This window comes from Dryobates pubescens, chromosome 1 (genome assembly GCF_014839835.1).
Source record: "Dryobates pubescens isolate bDryPub1 chromosome 1, bDryPub1.pri, whole genome shotgun sequence".
Lineage (NCBI taxonomy): Eukaryota > Metazoa > Chordata > Aves > Piciformes > Picidae > Dryobates > Dryobates pubescens.
The window spans coordinates 33,680,047-33,700,485 of record NC_071612.1 but is presented as its reverse complement, the minus strand read 5'-3'; the positions used below and the strand labels follow the sequence as shown (position 1 = coordinate 33,700,485).

Here is a 20,439-nt window from a genome sequence, read left to right as displayed (position 1 = left end):
ACTTAGCCTTACCAGATAAGGTATGAGAAATTTCAGTGGTGTTTCGTAACCCTACGAATGCAAACTGATACAATCTCCAGTATTTTGGATCTGCCACTTCAACAGAGGTTTTCTTCCATTTGTATTCAATTTCATTCCTGGGATAACCATCTAGAATGAAACAGAGCAAATCCAGCATTCAAGACACGGCACGTGCTCCAAGCACGTTTTGTGGTTTCTGAAGCTGTTCATAAGATAAATCATGAGATAAATGTGGTGGGTCAGAGAGAAAGCCAACCTGTAGCACACCTGTACACTCAAAAATTAACCACTAAATATCTAACCATAGTCTCAAGCTTAGCTAAATACGTGATCGATCAAATACTACCAAGCTATAGTCTTAAGCTTAGCTAAATGCATGATCAATCAAATACTATCAAGCTATAGTCTTAAGCTTAGCTAAATGCATGATCAATCAAATACTATCTAACCATAGTTTTAAGCTCAGCTAAATGCATGATCAATCAAATACTATCTAGCCACAGTCTTAAGTTTAGCTAAATGTACTCTTAGCCCCTGTACTCAGCACTGGTTAGGCCAAACCTTGAGTCCTGTGTCCAGGTCTGGGCTCCTCAGTTTAAGAAAGATGTTGAGATGCTGGAATGTGTCCAGAGAAGGGCAACAAAGCTGGGGAGGGTTTTGGAGCACAGCCCTGTGAGGAGAGGCTGAGGGAGCTGAGGTTGCTTAGCCTGGAGAGGAGGAGGCTCAGGGGAGACCTTCTTGCTCTCTACAACTCCCTGAAGGGAGGTTGTAGGCAGGTGGGAGTTGGTCTCCTCCCAGGCAACCAGCACCAGAACAAGAGGACACAGTCTCAAGCTGCACCAGGGGAGGTTTAGGCTGGATGTTAGGAAGAAGTTCTTCACAGAGAGAGATTTTGGCCATTGGAATGTGCTGCCCAGGGAGGTGGTGAAGTCACCATCACTGGAGGTGTTTAGGAAGAAACTGGATGAGGCGCTTGGTGCCATGGTATTGTATTGTATTCTATTCTATTTCTATTCCATTCCATTCCATTCCTTTCCTTTTCATCAATCAAATCAAATACTATGTAAATACAAATATTTAAGAAACAGCCAAAATGATATTCTGGGACTCAAGATATGAAAAACTGGCTCAGGATCATCTCTATGAATTAATACACAAATCTAATAGGCACTATCATTAAAAGTTCTCAAAGAGCTTATTAGTACACAGACTAACAGTTCACACAGACACTTATTAGTACATCATATGATAAAATCTCTATTATGTTTATTGATAATTTCCTGGACAGTTACCATAGAATCATAGAATCAACAAGGCTGGAAAAGACCTTAAAGATCATCAAGTCCAACCTGTCAGCCTCCTGACTACTCATGACTACTAGACCATGGCACAGTCAGGACACAGTCTCAGGCTGCGCCAGGGGAGGTTTAGACTCGAGGTGAGGAGAAAGTTCTTTACTGAGCGAGTTGTTCATCATTGGAATGTGCTGCCCAGGGAGGTGGTGGAGTCACCATCCCTGGAGGTGTTCAAGAAGGGATTGGATGTGACACTTGGTGCCATGGTCTAGTTGTGAGGTTTGTGGAGACAGATTGGACTTGATGGTCCTCGAGGTCTCTTCCAACCTTAGTGATACTGTGATACTGTGATACCAAGTGCCACATCCAATCCCTGATTGAACACCTCTCTCTTCACCTTCCAAACAGATTTTTGTGGCCTGATTCAGTGCCCAGTATTCCAACTTTAAGGCAGTGAAGCCTTCTTGATATTCTTGTGCCTCACATGTTGATCCCCATCATCTTGCAGGAAAGCAGCAATGATATCAAGCAAGACTTGCTTATGTGGCAAAACTATCGAATCAATGGAGCTAGCAAAGCTCCTTTAGCTGGAAGAACTCAAGTAGAATTTATTAAATGAAAAGATTAATTAAAGAAGAATCAGTGAAGTTTGATTTCATTGCCTGTTAGCTTTCGCTTTTAGGAATTAGTCATTTAGCTGTGTTCAGGTGGTTTGGGTTTAATTTGCTGGTAAAAGCAAAATTGATTTTAGGAATCTTTTTATTTTCTCATTTTTTATTTTTCAATATTTTTCAAGCCTGGAAGTTGTGCTTCTTATTCGCACTGAAAGGAGAAGAACTTCTTATACTGATGAATATTTATGGGAACAGGATGAAGAATACAGAATTAACCAGGTTGGAAAAGACCTCAGTGATCATCAACTCCAACCTATCCCCCAACACCATCTAATCAACTAAACCATGGCACCAAGTGCCTCATCCAGGCTCTTCTTAAACACCTCCAGTGATGGTGACTCCCTGGGCAGCACATTCCAATGGTCAATCTCTCTTGCTGAGAAGAATTTCTTCCTAATATCAAGCCTAAACCTCCCCTGGCATAGCCTGAGACTGTGTCCTCTTGTTCTGGTGCTGGTTGCCTGGGAGAAGAGACCAAGCCCCCTCCTGCCTACAACCTCCCTTCAGGTAGTTGTAGAGAGCAAGAAGGTCTCCCCTGAGCCTCCTCTTCTCCAGGCTAAGCAACCCCAGCTCCCTCAGCCTCTCCTCACAGGGCTGTGCTCCAAACCCCTCTGAGCTTTTTTGCCTTTCTCTGGACACATTCCAGCAATTCAACATCTTTCTTAAACTGAGGAGCCCAGAACTGGACACAGGATTCAAGGACAGAGATCTTATTTTGGCTTTTAAATATATCACATGGAATTAATTCAAAGCTGGCAAGTCTGGCTGGCATAAAAATATCCCCAAAGTTCTGGCAGGGCAATAGATTTCCATTAACAGCAATGGACATTGTATATCAGACTCTTAAGGAATAAGGTTATCTTTGAAGTTGCCCCTAGATGAAATGCATGCAATTCAACTCATTCATTGCTGCATTTAATAAAGCATTAAATTAATGCTAAAAAATAAAATCACAGAATCAACCAGGTTGGAAAAGACCTCAGCGATCATCAAGTCCAACCTATTAATATTGAACCAAAACATAAACAAGTCAGTTCTTTCCCTCACTACAAAGCTTTGAAAGCAAACAGTTGCTCTCTTGCTGCCAGAACTCAAGGAAATTTAAAGCCTTAATGTACAGTTAGAAAACCCCCACATAATAATAATGAAAAGAATTTTTTTTACCACCTACAGCTTGAAAATTCCAGTGGGCAGGAGTGTTCATCCATAGGAAAGTTATGAAGCTGAAGATAACATTCAGCATTAATTGTCAGCCTAATTAGAAAAGAAAAGAAGAACAAAACAACAAACAAAACAACAACCAAACCCAAGATTATATTCAAGCATGCAGACACTTCAAGCTAGACAGTAAAGAACATGCACAGAAATCAGTGTTGCCAGTTAATGGAGGTTATGCATAGCCAGCTGTGTATCTGCAAACACATCCAGCATCACTGGATGAACAAAAACTGTTCAATACCTGCTACCTGCGGACTGAGGACCTGTGTTGGTTCAAGCTGGCATTTCAATTGGCAAGTCAATTTCAGTTGATATGGGGGGAGAATTTCTCAGCCCTTTACCACAAATAAGGGATCAAAGGGAGGGACTGAGAGTAGGACAAGGAGGGGACTTTATGATAGCAAATAAAGGAAGTTTCTAAATCATAGAATGTTAGGGATTGGAAGAGACCTCCAGAGATCACCAGGTCCTACCCCCCTGCCAAAGCAGAATCACCAAGGGTAGTCCACACAGGAATGCATCCAGATAGGTTTTGAATGTGTCCAGAGAAGGAGACTCCACAACCTCTCTGGGCAGCCTGTCCCAGTGCTTCAGTACCCTCACAGTAAAGAATTTTCTTGTCATGCTGGCATGGAACTTCCTGTGTCCTAGCTTATATCCCTTATTCCTGTTACCAGGTGCCACTGAAAAGAGCCTGGCCCCTTCCTCTAGACACCCACCCTTCAGGTATTTATAGATGTTGATCAGATCCCCTCTCAGCCTTCTCTTCTCCAGACTAAACAGCCCCAGGGTTCTCAGTCTTTCTTCATAGGAGAGATGTTTGAGTCCTTTAATCATCCTCGTGGCTCTGTGTTGGACTCTCTCCAGCAGGTCTCTGTCTCTCTTGATCTGTGGAGCCCAAAGCTGGACACAGTACTGCAGGTGTGGTCTCAGCAGGGCAGAGTAGAGGGGGGAGAAGGACCACTATAGACCTGTTGGACACACTTTTACTAATGCACCCCAGGATGCCTTTAGCCCTCTTGGCCACAAGAGCACTTTGCTGTCCCATAGATAACTTACTGTTCACTAGGACTCCAAGGTCTGTCTCTTTGGAGCTGCTTTCCAGCAGGACAACTCCTAAACTGTACTGGTGCCTGGTGCTGATGTGAAGAACACATTTGTCAACTCAAATGACTAAGAAGTACTTAGAAGTTGTTACATTTTGGTTGAAATAAATCAAGGTACTCTAATGAGAAGACTCAGATTTATGTCATCCTCTGCATAGACTCCTTCTTGACCAGCTCCTCATTTATTGCAAGATTATTTTTTTTAGAGATTCTTAAAAAATACTAAAATGGAGAGAGGTCTCCAAAATGCTTTCTGTAGGCTACAGCCTCTCAAGAAGTGGTTGAAAAGTGGTTCAGAGATTAGTACAGACTGGCCCAGACACTAAGCTTAAAAGCAGCCCCAGCAACCCCCATCTGCTAAGAAGAATTATTACCAACATAGAGTCATAGAATTAACCAGGTTGGAAAAGACCTCAGAGATCATCAAGTCCAACCTATCACCTAACACCTCCTGACTAACTAAACCATGTTTGCTTCTGTCTGATTTGAATGAACAGATTTGTTGATTTTAATAGCTTGCAAGGGTAAACCTGTTAGAAGTATATATACACAGGAGTGGGGCTTGAGCTTTAATCAGACTTAGGATTTTTTTATGATCTGAAGCCTTTCATATTTTACTTACAAAGCAGCATTTGGTGGAAATTAGATGCTGAGCTGTTTTAGAGCAGAAACCCTGCAAAACAATTCATGGTTAGTGACAGACCAACAGGGTGCTACCTGTGTGGCATCTTCTTCAAATCTTGTCTGGCCCTAAAACAGACCAAAATTTGCTGTCTCCTTCAATTAATTGTCTTTATCCAATTATTTAGGCAAGATCTTTCCACATCCAATAATTTGGGCAAGATCTTTCCATATCCAATTATTTAGGCAACACCTTTCAGTATCTAATTATTTAGGCAAACTCTTTCTTTGCATATCCAGTTATATAGGCAACACCTTTCAGTATCCAATTATTTGGGCAAGATCTTTCCATATCCCATTATTTAGGCAAGATCTTTCAGTAGCATTGATTTCATGGGGTTTGTGATAATGTAACAGCCTTCATTTTTTTTCTCTCCTTTGGTAAATTCCTTGCAAATCCCTGTGGTCCCCAACAAAAAGAGATGAGCAGGACTTGACTCATATTCATTATTCACATATTCCTGGCCAAACCAGTTGGTTGGTTGGCTGTTTTTCTACCCACCTTAGAGTGTATAACACTCTTCCATCACTCCAGATTCGAAGCAAACGATTTGGAGTCGTGATCCAGTGAGCATCAGATTTCCTGGAGTTCCTGAAGAAAGTGTCTGGGATCCAAATCTTTCCAACCATGTTGCTATTGAGCATAAGCACCTTCATTGAGCTGTTGAATTTTAGACGGCTGTCATACCAAGTCTGGGCAAAAATGATATCTATAGTGTATTCCTGAAAAACAGAGAAACAATCACAGCTCTGCATAGGTTGACCAAGCCAGCAGTTTTTAACTCATATATATAAATCTGAGACCACTTTTTCTACTTCTTCTTGTTGTCGTCATTGTTCACAGGCTCACAGGATGTCAGGGGTTGGAAGGGACCCAAAGTGATCATCGAGTCCAACCCCCCTGCCAGAGCAGGACCACGCAGCTCAGGTCACAGAGGAACACATCCAGAAGGGCCTGGTGGTTGTTGTTGTTGTATTTGCAGCCTGGAACTCCAAACTGAGAAATTACAGGCTGACAAAAAGCTGCACACCTACCTCCTCTCCCCTGACACACATTGATCAGTTAAGAGGAGATGTGATAGGAGCTTGCTGCAACTTGGAGGTCGTTGCACAGTGCAACCACCTCTGGGGGTGTACTAGACAGAAAATAGAAACAAAACCAACCAAATAAACTTTCCATATTTCTCCCCCCACCTCCCAAAACAAGATGTCATTTAAGATCCTTCATGAAATGTCATGAATATGCAGGAAGTACAAAGGACAGTTTGCAGAACTATCCCCTGCCATCTGCCTCAGATACCTACCGACACACAAAAATATATAGAACCATAATCAGGAAGGAAATTTTTTTTCTTTCCTTTTTTTTTTTTTTTTTTTGGTGTGTGTGTGTGTGTGTGATAGAAAGCAAAATTCCTCATGGTCAGAAAAGCTGAAAAACAGATTAATAAATGACAGGAAAACCCACAGCCTTTTAATGAGACAGCTCTTTGGGCAGGCAAACACATGAGGTGCAATTACATATCGTTTTTCAAGGCATCCAGACAGTTGTTCCTGCACTTCAGACAAAGGAGGGAAGCAGCAGTTTCTTCTCTGTTGCATTTGTCACAGCTCCAGACCACAACTGTGACCTTAAGGGTAGCAGTTTCTCTGCTTAACAGCAGATGTGACCTTTCCTGCACGGCTGCCCACAAGGGCTCCAATGAGCAGTTCAGCAGTTCCTCTGCAGGAAAAAAGAAGAGCTGGAGACCAGACCTAAGTCTCGGAGTTGGTTGCTCACCTGGCAGTTATGGCATGAGTGGGCAGCAGGAAGAGAGATGCAGGCAGCAGTCCAAACTTTGCTTGAGCCAAAGGAGTCACTACCAGTTTGTTTGGTTAATAAAAAGACACAATGCAGACAGGTAATTCTGGGGTTACATAAAAGAAAAGTGGAAGGCTTTGCTGGTTGGAGTGAGGGGGTTTTGTTTCTCTTACCTTTAAATCATCACAGCAGCCAGCTGTGTGACTCACTGCTCACTCACTTCTGCAGCTGATACCACCTATTTCCCAGGAAAAATTGGGAAATCAGGCATTTCATCCTTGAGAAGTCCCAAAGCAGATATTCCAGGACTACCTACCTAAATCTCTCTCAATTCTCCCACCTGTCCAGGTTGAAGAAACAGATATGCAGAAGAGAGGTTTGCCCTTGTTCTGTAATGCATTGCACGTGAATTACCACCTGGACTGTGGTGACTTGGTGATTTAAAGATTGTTCATACATAGTGCATGGGGTGAAGAGCAGAGGGACAGAGAGAACAAAAGGACTAATGAAAAATGTGGTTTAGAGATAACTTGGCTCTAAATCTCTGCTTATTCCTTAAGAGGCGGTATCATCAGGGGAAGATTCTGAAGGCCAATCACATCCTCGGCTGCATCAAAAGGAGTGTTGCTAGCAGATCCAGAGAGGGGATTCTGCCACTTTGCTCTGCTCTGGTGAGACCTCACCTGGTCTAGAGTATTGCATCCAGGTCTGCAGCCCTCAACACAGGAAGGATATGGACCTGATGGAGAGGGTCTGGAGGAGGGCCACAAAAATGATCAGGGGGTTGGAGCACTTCTGCTGTGAGGTCAGGCTGAGGGAGCTGGGGGTGTTCAGCCTGGAGAAGAGCAGGCTCTGGGGAGACCTAATAGCAGACATCCACTACCTGAAGGGGGCTACAGGAAGGATGGAGAGAGATTGTTTGCAAAGGCCTGCAGTGACAGGATGAGAGGCAATGGCTTCAAACTAGAGAAGGGCAGATTTAGATTGGATGTTAGGAACAAGTTCTTCACTATGAGCATAGTAGAACATTGGAACAGGCTGCCCAAGGAGGTGGCTGAGGCTCCTTCCCTGGAGATATTCAAGGTGAGGCTCAACAGGGCTCTAGGCAGCCTGATCTAGTTGGGGATGTCCCTGCTGACTGCAGGGAGGTCAGACTGGATGGCCTTTGGAGGTCCCTTCCAGCCTGGACCATTCTATGATTCTAGGAAAACAAGCCCTTGATTAGTTTACTTCTGTAAATAATGTTCAAGACACCTGTGAAAACCCAAACTTGCTTAACCTCAAAATTCATCTTCCTGTGCTTGCTCATCTGAGGTGGCTCATCTGGAAACTTGCCTGCCTGCAGCATATGTGAGAGCCTGAGGCAGTGAACCAAACTGTGGGGCTTACAATGGAACAGAAGGAACAAAGTTTTCCATGTCACTTTTACAGTACAAATAGGAAGGGGGTAAAAAACAAAGGGGATCAGTGAGTGAAATCACCAGACATGACCAAGTGTATGAACAGAGCAGGCTCTGAGTTTGAAGGTGCAGTTCTAAGCAGCCACTTCACAGCAGCTCTGCATGGCCTGAGACAAAGATTTATCAAAAGTGTCATTACAGTCAAATCCACCTGGAGCAAGAAAACTCAGCTCATCACAGGGTACCAACCAACCTAACAAGTTAAGAGGAAAAAAAGAAAAGCAAGTGCAGAGAACATTTTGTGCACACAAAGCAAAGGAATGGCCTCAGCAGCCCCAGAGGTTAGTATCCTCTTACCTTTCACTATTAGGTGTGTGAGTTTTTATCTTACCTGTGTAAAACAGGAGCTGTTTAATGAACTTTGGGTTTTAGGAAAAACATCCAATCTGAATCTACCCAACTCTGTTTTGCTCCATTCCCCCCAGTCCTATCACGGCCTGACACCCTAAAACGTCCCTCCCTAGCTTTCTCATAACCCCCTTAAGATACTGGAAGGCCACAACAAGGACTCCTGGGAGCCTTCTCTTCTCCAGACTGTGTCATTTCTGGGAGTATTTTGTTTCCAGACCCAGGTGAATAAAGCCCATATCTCTGCTTAGACACCATCTGAGCAAGCACAATAGCAGCCAGATTTCATAAAATACTCATTTAGTGCAATGAGTCCTTCTGAGCAACTACTCTGTTTTCCCTATATTCTAACACAAAAGTTCAAATTAACACTCTTATCACTGCTCCTATAAGGTTTTCATAAACCCACCATGCAATGTCACTGTGTAACCAAAAAAATCAAACCACAATTGGATTGCTGCTCTCACTTTCAAATGAAAATAATGACAAAATAGCCCTGGAGAATAAAATTGAATCTATCTATGGCAATGGACTAGACTAGACTAGACTAGACTAGACTAGAATAAACCAGGTTGGAAGAGACCTTCCTGATCATCAAGTCCAACCTATCACCCAACAGCATCTAATCAACTAAACCATGGCACAAAGTGCCTCATCCAGTCTCTTCCTAAACATCTCCAGTGATGGTGACTCCAACACCTCCCTGGGCAGCACATTCCAATGGCCAGCCTCTCATTTTATGAAGAATTTCTTCCTAAAATCCAGTCTGAACCTCCCCTGGCACAGCTTGAGACTGTGTCCTCTTGTTCTGGTGCTGGTTGCCTGGGAGGAGACCAACCCCCACCTGGCTACAACCTCCCTTCAGGGAGTTGTAGACATCAATAAGTTCTCCCCTGAACCTCCTCTTCTCCAGGCTAAGCAACCTCAGCTCCCTCAGCCTCTCCTCACAGGGCTGTGCTCCAAACCCCCCCCCCAGCCTTGTTGCCCTTCTCTGGACACCTTCCAGCAACTCAACATCTTTCCTAAACTGAGGAGCCCAGAACTGGACACAGGGCTCAAGGTGTGGCCTAACCAGTGCTGAGTACAGGGGCACAATGACTTCCCTGCTCCTGCTGGCCACACTATTCCTGATGCAGGCCAGGATGCCATTGGCCTTCTTGGCCACCTGGGCACACTGCTGGCTCATGTTCACCCTACTATCAACCAGCAGCCCTAGGTCCCTTTCTGCCTGGCTGCTCTCCAGCCACTCTGACCCCAGCCTGTAGCACTGCATGGGGTTGTTGTGGCCAATTTGCAGAACCTGGCCCTTGGATGTGCTAAATCTCATGCCCTTGTATTCTGCCCATCTGTCCAGCTGTATGAATGCTTATTCAAATCTCCATCACAAGGTTCAACAACCAAGGCACACATTAGCTCCTGTTTGGCCTTTGATTAGATCACTGGACTCTTTTTGGTTTTATCCTTTTTGTCATTTGCATAGCTGGCATAAGGAGCCCACCTGCTTAATGATTTATAGATAACTGCAGTCCTCCTCCATCTCTTCCCTCTCTAAAAGATCACAACCAACTCCAAAGGTTGGGAACACAAAGACTAATCAGCGATTGCCATCAAAGGGCCAGGCTGTGAACAAACTGAATACAGACAAGCAGGTGTATAGCCTGAGAGAAATTCAGTTAATAAATAAAAGCAATGACTTCAAATGAAGGAGGTCCAGCTACTGTCTCACAGAATCACTGCAACATTCAGGCTGGAAAAGACTTTTAGGATCACCAAATCCAACTAATAACGCTGGTCTACAAAGTTCACCCCTTAAACCATATGGGAATAAGTGAAATTTTCAGCATTAGTGAGACCCCACATGGAGTACTGTGTCCAGTTCTGCAGCCTCTATTATAGAAAGGATCTGGGTTCAGATTGCCTCCAGAGAAGGGCCACGAGGGTGAGCAGGGGTCTGCAGCTCTTCTTCTATGGAGACAGAGTGAGGGAGTTGAGGCTCTTCAGTCTGGAGAAAAGAAGGCTCTGAGGAGACCTAATTGTGGCCTTTCAGTATCTGAAGGGGGCTACAAGAAAGCTGGGGAGGGACTTTTGAGGGTGTCAGGGAGTGATAGGGGGAATGGAATAAAATAGAAATGGGTAGATTGAGATTGGTTGATAGGAAGTTCTTCCCCATGAGGGTGGTGAGAGACTGGCACAGGTTGCCCAGGGAGGTGGTGGAAGCCTCATGCCTGGAGGATTTTAAGGCCAGGCTGGATGTGGCTGTGAGCAACCTGCTGTAGTGTGAGGTGTCCCTGCCCATGGCAGGGGGGTTGGAATTGGATGATCCTTGAGGTCCCTTCCAACACTAACAATTCTATGATTCTATGATTGTCATTCATATCTCAGTTACAGTCAGCCATCAAAATTGGCCAGTGGATAGGGCTTTTTACTGGAAAGTTGTGGAAAAAAAGAGAAGCAGATCTCATCCTAGCACATGGCAAATTGCATCACAGTGCGAACTGCATCACAGGAATTCCAGTGTAATGGCAATAAGGGTAAGAAAGTCCTCACAAGGCAAAAAATGAAATGCCATAAAGGGTCAAAAAATCATAGAATCAATAAGGTTGGAAAAAACCTCAGAGATCATCAAGTCCAACCTATCACCCAACACCTCATGACTAACTAAACCATGGCTTTAAGTGCCACATCCAGTCCCTTTTTGAACACCTCCAGTGATGGTGACTCCACCACCTCCCTGGGCAGCACATTCCAATGGCCAATTACAATTTCTGGAAAGAACTTTCTTTTCACCTCCAGCCTAAACTTCCCCTGGAACAGCTTGAGACTGTGTCCTCTTATTCTGGTGCTGGTTGCCTGGGAGAAGAGACCAACCCCCACCTGGCTACAAACTCCCTTCAGGTAGTTGTAGAGAGCAAGAAGGTCTCCTCTGAGCCTCCTCTTCTCCAGGCTAAGCAGCCCCAGCTCCCTCAGCCTCTCCTCACAGGGCTGTGCTCCAGACCCCTCCCCTGCTTTGTTGCCCTTCTCTGGACATGTTCAAATGTCTCAATATCCTTCTTAAACTGAGGGGCCCAGAACTGGACACAGGACTCAAGGTGTGGCCTATCCAGTGCTGAGTACATCCTCACAAAGCAGATGATTATTGTTTTTCTTAGATATTTTGTCCGTCAGTCTCATGACTGATTTGATATTGCACAGTAAGTTATGTGGAGAAATCAAGCAATGAGTAGCTAAATCGTTGGCTGGATGATGGTAAGTGCATTACATCTTGTTTGAGAATGGGGAAAAGTCTTCTGAGGCCAAATGCAAACTCCCAAAATGAAACTCAGCACTGGAAAAAAAACGGTATTAGCAAACTAGAGGCCTGCAGTACAGTTCATGATCAGCGACTTTCAGAGAAAGGTGAATAAAAACATGCTCCTGACATTTCATCTTTGCTCAGAAACCCACCTGAGCTTTTCTCCTGGATTCAAAATTTCACCTGAAGGGCACTCAGGAGTACAAGAAGCTAATTCAGTATTCTGTTTCATAGGGAGGCACTGAACTCGATCCAGTCACCAAGTATGACAGCTAACTTATGCAGCTATCTGAGCCTCAAGATGTTCTCCCTATTTCTTAGTTCTTTCCAGCTTTCTGATCATTTAAATTGCAATCCAATGGGAGTGAGGCAAGGAGCAAAATAAGAAAAAGGACAATGAAGAAGGAAAAACTAGAGGAAGCATTCTGCAAACCTGCATGTTTTGACATTAAGAGAAGTGATCTGATACCAAAAATTCAATTTAGTAAGCAAATCAAGAGGTTGAAACAAGAAAGTCCCAGATAAAACTGATAACCAGGAAGGCCAATGCCATTCTGGGGTCGATAGCACAGCATAGCATAGCATAGAATTAACCAGGTTGGAAGAGACCTTTGAGATCAAGTCCAACCTATCACTCGACACCATCTAATCAACTAAACCATGGCACCATCCAGTCTCCTCTTAAACACCACCAGTGTGTGACCGGTAGGTTAAGAGAAGTTCTCCTCCCTCTCTGCTCTGCACTGGTGAGGCCACATCTGGAATATTGTGACCAGTTCTGGGCCCCTCAGTTCAAGAAAGACAGTGAGCTGCTTGAGAGAGTCCAGTGCAAGCCATGGGGATGATTAAGGGAATGGAACATCCTCTGTACGAGGAGAGACTGAGGGAGCTGAGGGCTCTGTAGCTTGGAGAAGAGCAGACTGAGAGGTGCCCTCATCAATGTTTATAAAGATGTAAAGGGTGAGTACCGAGAGGCTAGAGCCAGGCTCTGCTGGGTGGTGCCCAGTGACAGCACAAGGGGCAATGGTGGAAGTTGAGGCATAGGAAGCTTCCTGTAAATATGAGGAATTTTTTTTTTTCCCTGTGAGGGTGACAGAGCCCTGGAACAGGCTGCTCAGTGGGGTTGTGGAGTCTCCCTCTCTGGAGATATTCAAAACTCCCCTGGATGCATTCCTTTGTAATCTGGTGAAGGTGATCCTGCTCTGGCAGGGGGGTGGACTGGATGAGCTTTTGAGATCCCTTCCAGCCCCTGAAATTCTGTGATTCTGTGATAACCACACACTTTCCTGAGAGGTAAGCAGCAAATGAACCTTCAAGCATTAGCCACTTTGTCTCTATCTTGTCAGTGTGCTGCCAATAAACACTGGTAACCTTTACCTTTTTCCCTCATCCAAATATCTCTGGACATCAATAAAGGGCTATTAAGAAATGTATTAAATTACATAACTTATCTCTGATGTATAACTCCTCTTAACAAAAGATCTAAAATGTGGTTGCTTTCCCATCCTGTAGCTGCCCAGAGGCTTTTAACAGAGGATGTGGCTCTGAAGTGTCAGATCAGATCCTGGCATCACCCATTTTAAGGGCCAGTGAACAGCAGCAGCTTTACTCCGGAGCACAGCAGTAAAGAAAGGAAAGAAAACCTGTGTGGAAGAAGCCATTGCCAATCACAGTTAGAATAGAATAGAATAGAATAGAATAGAATAGAATAGAATAGAATAGAATAGAATAGAATAGAATAGAATAGAATAGAATAGAATAGAATAGAATAGAATTAGAATAGAACAAACCAGGTTGGAAAAGACCTCAGAGATCATTGAGTCCAACCTATCACCCAACACCATCTAATCAACTAAACCATGGCACCAAGTGCTTCATCCAGGCTCTTCCTAAACACCTCCAGTGATGGTGACTCCACCACCTCCCTGGGTACCACATTCCAATGGCCAGCCTCTCTTTCTATAAAGAACTTCTTCCTAAAATCCAGTCTGAACCTCCCCTGGCACAGCTTGAGACTGTGTCCTCTTGTTCTGGTGCTGCTTGCCTGGGAGAAGAGACCAACCCCCACCTGGCTACAACCTCCCTTCAAGTCTCCCCTGAGCCTCTTCTTCTTCAGGCTAAGCAACCCCAGCTCCCTCAGCCTCTCCTCACAGGGCTGTGCTCAAGGCCTCTCCCCAGCTTTGTTGCCCTTCTCTGGACACCTTCCAGCACCTCAACATCGTTCTTAAATTGAGGAGCCCAGAACTGGACACAGGACTCAAGGTGTGTCTTAATCAGTGCTGAGTACAGGGGCAGAATGACCTCCCTGCTCCTGGTGGCCACACTGTTCCTGATACAGGCCAGTTGCTATTGCTACAGGCTGTTATAAGCAAACAGAAACAACCAAAGCACACCCTCAGCCTTTCTCTCCCCCCACCCCCAAACTCCCTTCAAATGTAGGTCAGCAGAATTATTCCCACAATTAGAATGCAGCATCACAAATTTCCATGTAGGCAGACAGATTAGGAAATAATAACAAAGAGCAGGTGTGTAATGCTCTTCAAAATATTTATCATCTATTTGACACAAAGATAAGAGGTACAAGACAAAGAACTTGTCTCAGCTGTAGCTTGTCTCAGCTGCAGACAGAAGGGAGACAGCCACAGCAGAAGCAGACAGAAAGGATTTGGAGAGGATATTAAGCATTGGAAGCAACAATAAACTGTATGACACAGCAGCCAAGCAGCCCATGCAGTGTTGGGAGGAAAAGCAGGACTAAAGCACAGTTTGGGTTAGCTTCAGCCCTAGTCAATATCTTTAGCTTCTCAAGGAAGAGCTATGTGCTTAGATAACAATCCTTGGTTCAGATCATCTTGGATCACAACTGAATTGTGCAGGCACTCAGTACTGCTTACACAGGATACACATCCTCTGCAAGGAGCTTAGGGTTTGAATTTAATGTGGAGAAAAATAACATTTGGAAAGACAACAGGGTCATGAGCAACATGAAACAGAGCACCCAGCACCAGTCAGGATTACAGGCACTGATTTTTAGCACAACAAAAGCTTGATTGATTGTGATGTTTTGTAGCCTCCACAGAAAGACAAAAAGAAAGGCAAAAGGAAGGGGAGGGAAACAAACCAAACCAAACCAAACCCAAACAAAAACAAAAGAAAGTTTAAACGGAAACACAAAGAGAAAGAATAAAGAGTCTTTGCAGACATCTATAGAAAGGTTCTTCCAAGCCTAAAGGGCAGCATGGGAAAAAAAGGGATGAAAAGTTGAAAGGATGGGAGGACAGACTAGTGAGAGCTTAGATAGGGAATGGCCTCTTGAGGGGAAGAAGAAAAAAATATTAAAACAATTAAAAAATAAAAATAAAAGGATGGGAACAGGCTTTGAGGTGCCTTGAAAGTGAACAAAAACTGTTTCAATGTGAAGTTCAGTGAGAGAAGACAGAGGAATAACCTGAGCCAGAAACAGCCCAGCAGAACTGGTGGAAAATTCTCACTGTTAGAACATTTGGAGAAGAGGAGGCTCAGGGGAGACTTTATTGCTCTCTACAACTACCTGAAGGGAGGTTGTAGCCAGGTGGGGGTTGGTCTCTTCTCCCAGGCAAGCAGCACCAGAACAAGAGGACACAGTCTCAAAGCTGTGCCAGGGGAAGTTTAGACTCGAGGTGAGGAGAAAGTTCTTCACAGAGAGAGTTGTTAGCCATTGGAATGTGGTGCCCAGGGAGGTGGAGGAGTCATCGTCCCTGGAGGTGTCCAAGAGGGGATTGGACATGTGCCATGGTTTAGTAGTCATGAGGTCCTGGGTGACAGGTTGGACTTGATGATCTTTGATGTCTTCCCCAACCTTATTGATTCTATGATTTCTAGATGGTATGAATGGAGCAAGACTGCCACTGGAAAGGTTACAAAAATACATTGGCATAGCAATGAGAGTCTGGGCAAGAGATTCTGTCTGCTGGATTAAAAAAGTAGTAACAACAAAGCCCCTTTCCACTCAGAAATTGCAAGACTGCAGCTGACACCCAGCTCCTGATTTTAAGGTCCATTGTGTCATGAAAAATATTTAGATTTCAGGCCTCAATGGCATAAAGATAATCCACAGCAACTGAATCATAGAGTCATAGAATCAATAAAGTTGGAAAAGACCTCAGAGATCATCAAGTCCAACCTATCACCAACAAGAGAATGAATCATAGAATTGTTAGAGTTGGAAGGGACCTCAAGGATCATCCAGTTCCAAACCCCTTGCCATGGGTAGGGACACCTCACACTACAGCAGGTTGCTCACAGCCACATCCAGCCTGGCTGCAAAATCCTCCAGGGATGAGGCTTCCACCACCTCCCTGAGCAACCTGTGACAGTCTCTCACCATCTTCATAGGGAAAAACTTCCTAACATCCACTCTGAATCTACCCATTTCTAGTTTTGTTCCATTCCCCTCAGTCCTATCACTCCCTGACACCCTCAAAAGTTCTTCCCCAGCTTTCTTGTAGCCCCCTTCAGATACTGGAAGGCCACAATTAGGTCTCCTGGGAGCCTTCTCTTCTCCAGACTGAACAGCCCCAACTCTCTCAGTCTGTCCTCATAGCAGAGCAGCTCCAGCCCTCTGCTCATCCTAGTGGCCCTTCTCTGAACATGTTCCAGCACCTCCAGATCCTTCCTGTAATAGAGGCTCCAGAACTGGACACAGTACTCCAGGTGGGGTGTCATGAGAGTGGAGTAGAGGGGGAGAATTACCTCCCTTGACCTGCTGGCTCTGCTTCTCTTGATGCAGCCCAGGATGTATTTTGCTTTCTGGGCTGCAAGTGTTCACTGCTGGCTCCTGTTGAGCTTCTCATCCACCAGCACCCCCAAGTCCTTTTCTTCAGGGCTACTCTCAAGCCATTCCCTGCCCAGGCTATATCAGTGCTTGGGATTGCCCTGACCCAGCCGCATGACCTTGCACTTGGTCTTGTTGAACCTCATGAGGTTGTCATGGACTCACCTCTCCAGCCTGTCCAGGTCCCTCTGGATGGCCTCCCTTCCCTCCAGCATGTCTGCTGCACCACACAGCTTGGTGTCAATGGAATCAGTTTGCATAAAATGCACACACCTGAGCCTTCAAACACTGACAGTGCTTGCATGCTGCATCCACACAACCTTAGGAAACATCATTCATACATCCTCAAATTTGGGGCAGAAATGCATCCCTCGTGCTTTACTTCTCAGTCTGTCATCATGCAGCTCATAGAGGCAACGGTTCTCCACAAAGCAGCATTCTCCAAACACAAAAGCAATTTCAGCCTTCAGGGAAAGCTCTAAACACAGTTCACAAACCATTACAAGCCCTATCAAGCAGTGTTCACCCAGTTCTGAAACATTATTACACTCTGCAGCATCTGGATAGCACTGTAATTTATTATGTTTATGTTTCTTGTATGGAACTGTGTCCACTTAGACACACAGCTCTCTGTGACAGGGAGGGAGGGAGGGACATAGAGGTCATTTCTTTCAGATGCTTCATACTTTAGAATTTTTCCAGTTGGGTTTGCTAAATCTATGCCAGTGTGACATGGCTCACACATGTAAACTGCAGTACATACCCAGGTATATGCAGTTCTGGGCCCCTCAGTTTAAGAAGGACACTGAGACTCTTGAATGTATCCAGAGAAGGGCAACAAGGCTGGGGAGAATCCTTGAGCACAGCCCTGTGAGGAGAGGCTGAGGGAGCTGGGGTTGCTTAGCCTGGAGAAGAGGAGGCTCAGGGGAGACCTTCTTGCTCTCTACAACTACCTGAAGGGAGGTTGTAGGCAGGAGGGGACTTGGTCTCTTCTCCCAGGCAACCAGCACCAGAATAAGAGGATCCAGTCTCAAGCTGTGCCAGGGGAGGTTTAGGCTTGAGATGAGGAGAAAGTTCTTCACTGAGAGAAGTGTTAGCCTTTGGAATGTGCTGCCCAGGGATGTGGTGGAGTCACCACACCTGGAGGTGTTCAAGAGGGGATTGAACATAGAATACATAGAATAAACCAGGTTGGAAGAGACCTTCAAGATCATCGCGTCCAACCCATCAACCAATCCAACACCGCCCAAACAACTAACCCACGGCACCAAGCACCCCGTCAAGTCTTCTCCTAAAAACCTCCAGTGATGGCGACTCCACCACCTCCCCAGGCAGCCCATTCCAATGGGCAATCACTCTCTCTGTATAGAACTTTTTTCTAACATCCAGCCTGAACCTCCCCTGGCGCAGTCTGAGACTGTGTCCTCTTGTTCTGGTACTGCTTGCCTGGGAGAAGAGACCAACATCCGTCTGTCTACAACCTCCCTTCAGGTAGTTGTAGAGAGTAATAAGGTCACCCCTGAGTCTCCTCTTCTCCAGGCTAAGCAACCCCAGTTCCCTCAGCATGGCACTTTTAGTGCCATGGTTAGTAGTCATGAAGTCGTGGATGACAGGTTGGACTTGATGATCTTTGAAATCTTTTCCAACCTTATTGATTTTATGATTCTATGTTAATTTCAGTATTTATTTCTGCCTCTTTCTAAGCCTCACCATTCTTCATGCTAGTTACTGTTCATTCAGTAACAAAACATACATTGCCATTCAAAAACACAGTTAAAAATCCATTGATTCAAAGAATAATGCACACAAAGAGTGTGCAGATTTAAGTGGTGGATTTCAGGGTAGCTCCAGATAATGCATCTCTGGGTCATGGTTACTTATATTCTAATGTGCTTAATGTAAATTAGCTGGCAATGTAAAGTAAATATACACAAAACATCAAACATTTAGTACAGTTTCAGTGACTTCAAAACCTCCAGGGATGAGGCTTCCACCACCTCCCTGGGCAGCCTGTTCCAGTGTCTCACCACCCTCATGGGGAAGAACTTCTTCCTAACAGCCAATCTCAATCTACCCATTTCTAGTTTGGTTATTTTTCCATTCCCCCCAGTCCTATCACTCCCTAACACCATCAAAAGTCCCTCCCCAGTTTCCTTGTGGCCCAGTTCAGATACTGGAAGGCCATAATTGTAGTCTACCTGGACCTCAGCAAGGCCTTTGACACTGTCCCCCACAGCGAACTCCTGGCCAAGATGTCAGCCCATGGCTTGGATGGGAGCACACTGCGATGGGTTAGGAACTGGCTGGAGGTTGTAGTCAGGCAGAGGTTGGTCTCTTCTCCCAGGCAACCAGTACCAGAACAAGAGGACACAGTCTCAGGCTGCACCAGGGAAGGTTTAGGCTGGAGATTAGGAGGAAGTTCTACACAGAGAGAGTGATTGCCCATTGGAATGGGCTGCCCGAGGAGGTGGTGGGGTCACCGTTGTTGGGAGTGTTCAGGACGAGGCTTGACAGGATGCTTGGTTGCATGGTTTAGTTGATTAGGTGGTGTTGGGTGATAGGTTGGACACCATGATCTTGAAGGTCTCTTCCAACCTGGTCTATTCTATTCTATTCTATTCTATTCTATTCAGTCTCCTCAGAGCCTTCTCTTCTCCAGACTGAACAGCCCCAACTCCCTCAGTCTGTCCTCATAGGAGAGGAGCTCCAGCCAGTGACATACCTGACCACAAAACATCCTCCACAAGTAGAATTACACCAAGCAATGAGTATTAGGATACTCATCACATTGATCCTTAAAAAAGGAATGTTTAAAAAAAGCCCATGTTGCTAGTTGCCGCAACTTGAGAATGAAAATGGAACTTGGAAGTCAAAGGATAATTAAAATTCACCATCAGTACCTTCTACACGAAGTCATAAATGACACAACATATCAAGAAAAAATTGCATCCTAACAGCATCGAGGCCACACAGCCTCTGTACCAAAACAGCAGCACATTGTGCATTCAGTCAGTGTCTTATTTGCTCAGTGGTTTTGCTCTCTTGTTAAAAACAAGAATGCTGGGCTTCAAAGTATGGCCTTCAGCTTGCAGTCATAGTAGCCTTCAATACATAGCTAGCAAAGATCACACAACAAAAGCTAAACCATGTTCAGGAGAGAAATGCTGGGAACCAAACCACTTTGTCAAGTGCAGCCCTACAAGTTTGTCCTGGAATTTCCGGTCTGGACCTCCTAACACCAAGTTCCACCAATAGAAATTAAAGTTTAATAGAGAGCATCATCTGCATCCACAACAATGCAAGGAAAGAAAATGTAGCCATCAAGAGCAGTAAAATTACTATGATCCTAGAACAGAACACAACAGAACGGAACAGAACGGAATAGAACAGAACAGAACAGAACAGAATAGAATAGAATAGAATAGAATAGAATAGAATAGAATAGAATAGAATAGAATAGAATAGAATAGAATAGAATAGAATAGAATAGAATAGAATAGAATAGAATAGAATAGAATTAACCAGGTTGGAAAAGACCTTTGAGATTATCAAGTCCAACCTGTCACCCAACACCATTTAAGCAACTAAACTGTGGCACCAAGTGCCTCATCCAATCCCCTCTTGAACACCTCCAGTGATGGTGACTCCACCACCTCCCTGGGCAGCACATTCCAATGGCCAGCCTCTCTTTCTATGAAGAACTTCTTCCTAACATGCAGCCTAAATCTCCCCT

At 44.7% G+C, this 20,439-nt stretch overlaps 1 protein-coding gene across 1 annotated transcript in view; it reads right to left on the bottom strand.

Annotated features, from left to right (window-relative positions):
* GABRG1 (gamma-aminobutyric acid type A receptor subunit gamma1) overlaps positions 1–20,439 on the bottom strand; it is a 74,226-nt gene that overhangs the window by 13,188 nt on the left and 40,599 nt on the right. The window contains exons 4-6 of the mRNA XM_054163655.1: positions 5,498–5,718; positions 3,162–3,244; positions 13–150 (exon numbers count right to left, since the gene is read on the bottom strand). Coding sequence (XP_054019630.1) covers positions 13–150; positions 3,162–3,244; positions 5,498–5,718 — 442 coding nt within the window. The remainder of the gene's footprint in view (positions 1–12; positions 151–3,161; positions 3,245–5,497; positions 5,719–20,439) is intronic.